The sequence below is a fragment of the Numida meleagris genome, chromosome 18 (assembly GCF_002078875.1).
Source record: "Numida meleagris isolate 19003 breed g44 Domestic line chromosome 18, NumMel1.0, whole genome shotgun sequence".
Taxonomy (NCBI): Eukaryota; Metazoa; Chordata; class Aves; order Galliformes; family Numididae; genus Numida; species Numida meleagris.
The window spans coordinates 3,295,090-3,297,679 of NC_034426.1; the positions used below are offsets into that span (position 1 = coordinate 3,295,090).

Here is a 2,590-nt window from a genome sequence, read left to right on the forward strand (position 1 = left end):
GAGCAGTGATGGGCGCAGTGGCAGCGTTCCACGCGCTGTGGGCTTCCCTCTGTCACCGGGATGTCCCCATCTCAGGGCACGGCTGCTGGGGGTCACCAGCAGCAGCGCCGGGGCGGGCGATGGGGGGGTCCCACGCAGCGTTTTGGTGCTGATGAAGCCTTTCTATGTCTTCCAGCATCAGAAAGAACAGTGAGGAAGCGGCTGGTTGCCCGGACAGCCTCCCCCCAGCTGTTTCCTAAAACTTTGCGATGAAACCCGCGGAAGCGGCGGACCGCGGGGCGGCTCCGGGGGAGGCGGGGGAAGCGGCAGCGGGGCGGAGCGGGGGGCGGACCGGAGCGGGGCTCCCCTTCCCCGGAGGTACCGGAGGGAGCGGCGGTCCCCGAGTGCGCTCTCTGCGCGTCCCCGTCCCCCCGTCCCCCGCCGGCCCCGGGCTCGCTCCGGGCGGCGCCGGCGGGGCATGGAGGCAGCGCACAGCGTGCCGGTGCGGGACGTGCTGAGCCGCTTCGGCGTGGCCGAGAGCTGCGGGCTCAGCCCCGAGCAGGTCCGCCGCAACCGGGAGAAGTACGGCCCCAATGGTGAGCGAGCGGGAACGGGGGCACCTGTTGGGTAGGGAGGGGAGTTAGCGGGAGGGGGATTCGTTCGGTGGTTGCGCTGTGCGGGGTGGGCGAAATACTTCGCGTCCGGAGGGGACGGAGCGGGGATGTGCGCGGCTTCTGGAGGAGCGGCGGTGGGGACCGTGCGGGGCTGTGCGGCTTCGGGGACACGGGTGGTGCCTCGGAGCCGAGCGGGCTGCGCGCTGTCCCGGGTCGGAGTGAGTTGTTGGGTCTCCTTGCTGCTTGACCCTCGTGGCTGAGGACAGGGGAAAGCTCCGTTTGTCAGACGGGACCAGGGCTGCGCTTCCTCCCGGTGAGCCCCGCGCAGCCGCCGGGCGCTCCCAGCGCTGACCCCACGCCCCTGCAGCAGCAGCGCGCATCCCACCTGCTCCCCGCCCCGGCTGCTAGGAGCAGGCAGCTGCAGCCCCACCCCGTGAGTTGGGAGCCCTCTGCTTTGGGATTCCTTTGCTTTGATGCGGAGCATCGCTCCTGGACGGGTGCCCCAGCGCTGGGGATGCTGCCCCAAAGGGAACCCCCCGCCCGCAGTGACCCCTCCGGCTCGGCGTGCATGCGGTGCCCCGCAGCGGGGTCGCGCAGCGGCAGCGCGGTGGCTTCTCCCCTGTTTGCCCAGGTGAATCATCCCTGCTGAGTCAGGCCCAGTGCCGCGTGACGTAGGTGCAAAGCAAAGGGCTAGCAGTGGCAATTTGTTTTTTTTTTTTTTCTTTCCCCCCCCCCTCACCCCCGCACACACACATCTCTCCAAGCAATGGCTGCCTGCTCGCCTCCTGCGGTGCAGCCTTTGCTTCAGACCCCACGTTTCTTGCAAACTGCTGCTGCCTTGGGGACGTCCCGTGGCTGCAACTTAGATATCATCCAATTATCATTAACGTTTTGCGAAACCATAGAATCATTTGAGTTGGAAAGGGCCCCCAAAGGCCACCTGGTCCCACTGCCTGCAATGCACAGGGACACCCACAGCTCCATCAGTGCTCAGAGCCTCTCCTCCCTGACCCTGGGGATCTGCAGGAATGGGGCACCACCACCTCTCTGGGCAAAAAGAAACCCTTTGTGGCTTGCTGGTTTTGCTTTTAAACCTCATTCCTAGGCCAACAGCCCTTCTTCCAGCATAGTGGGAGCCCACAGGTTGTGCTGTGGTTACAGGAGCCAGCGCTTGGGTGCCCAGTTTGGGAGAACCCACTGGGGTTGTGGTGTGGGACAGCGCAGTGACCATGAAGGTGGCTCATGTTAGGTGATGTTTTAATTTGAATTTAAATCAAATTTCGTCAGCGGAAGCACGAGGCAGTTGGTGCCTCACTTGAGCTCGGCCAGAGCTCAGAAGGGGGAAGAAAACCCCAGTCTCACAGCTCAGGGCAGAGCTGCGGCTCCAGCGGTTCCATTTTCATTCATTCATTTCCTCCTAAACCTGAATCAAACTGCCAGCGGTGCCGTGAATCACAACCTGAGGCACCATCCTCCTCGAAACCATCTTGTGACATAGGCTGGGGAGCTGCTGAAATCCCCTTCTGACTGTTTTTATTTATGGAGTTGATGCATTTCAAATAAAGAGCTGCAGAGCTCCGGCATCAGGTGAGAAGCAGTGACTGTGGATGTTTATATAGAAATGTGTGTGTATATATATGGATAGCTTAGGGGCTTTGCGTTCTTTGGGAGCCCAGGGTGCTGTTTGCAGCCCCACTGCAGGAGGAAGCTGATATTTAATATCTCCAATTAGCGGCCAGGCAGCCGCTGCAGATTGTGCAGGGCTCTGGGCAGGCATTTCCGCGCTCCGGGGGCTCAGCTTCTCAATGTTGCTGCTCTTACACGTACCCAGAACTTTCTTTGCCCCATCACTAACCCAAACGCGTGGCAGCGGAGCCGGGTGCTCGCAGCACAGGGACATTTCCCTCCCCGCCCCCCCCCCCCCAGCTCAGCACGGAGGCGACGGCTCCGACCCATTCCCAACCATAAGAAAAAAAGCAAAAAAAAAAAAAAAAAAA

General features: G+C 61.8%; 1 protein-coding gene across 2 annotated transcripts in view; it reads left to right on the plus strand.

Moving 5' to 3' along the window:
• ATP2A3 (ATPase sarcoplasmic/endoplasmic reticulum Ca2+ transporting 3) overlaps positions 334–2,590 on the plus strand; it is a 36,860-nt gene continuing 34,603 nt past the window's right edge. Inside the window, exon 1 of one of the 2 annotated variants that reach the window (XM_021416040.1) lies at positions 334–575. In XM_021416040.1, the coding sequence (XP_021271715.1) occupies positions 458–575 (118 nt within the window). In that variant the 5' untranslated portion in view covers positions 334–457. The remainder of the gene's footprint in view (positions 576–2,590) is intronic. The other variant, XM_021416041.1, reaches the window with a different exon arrangement.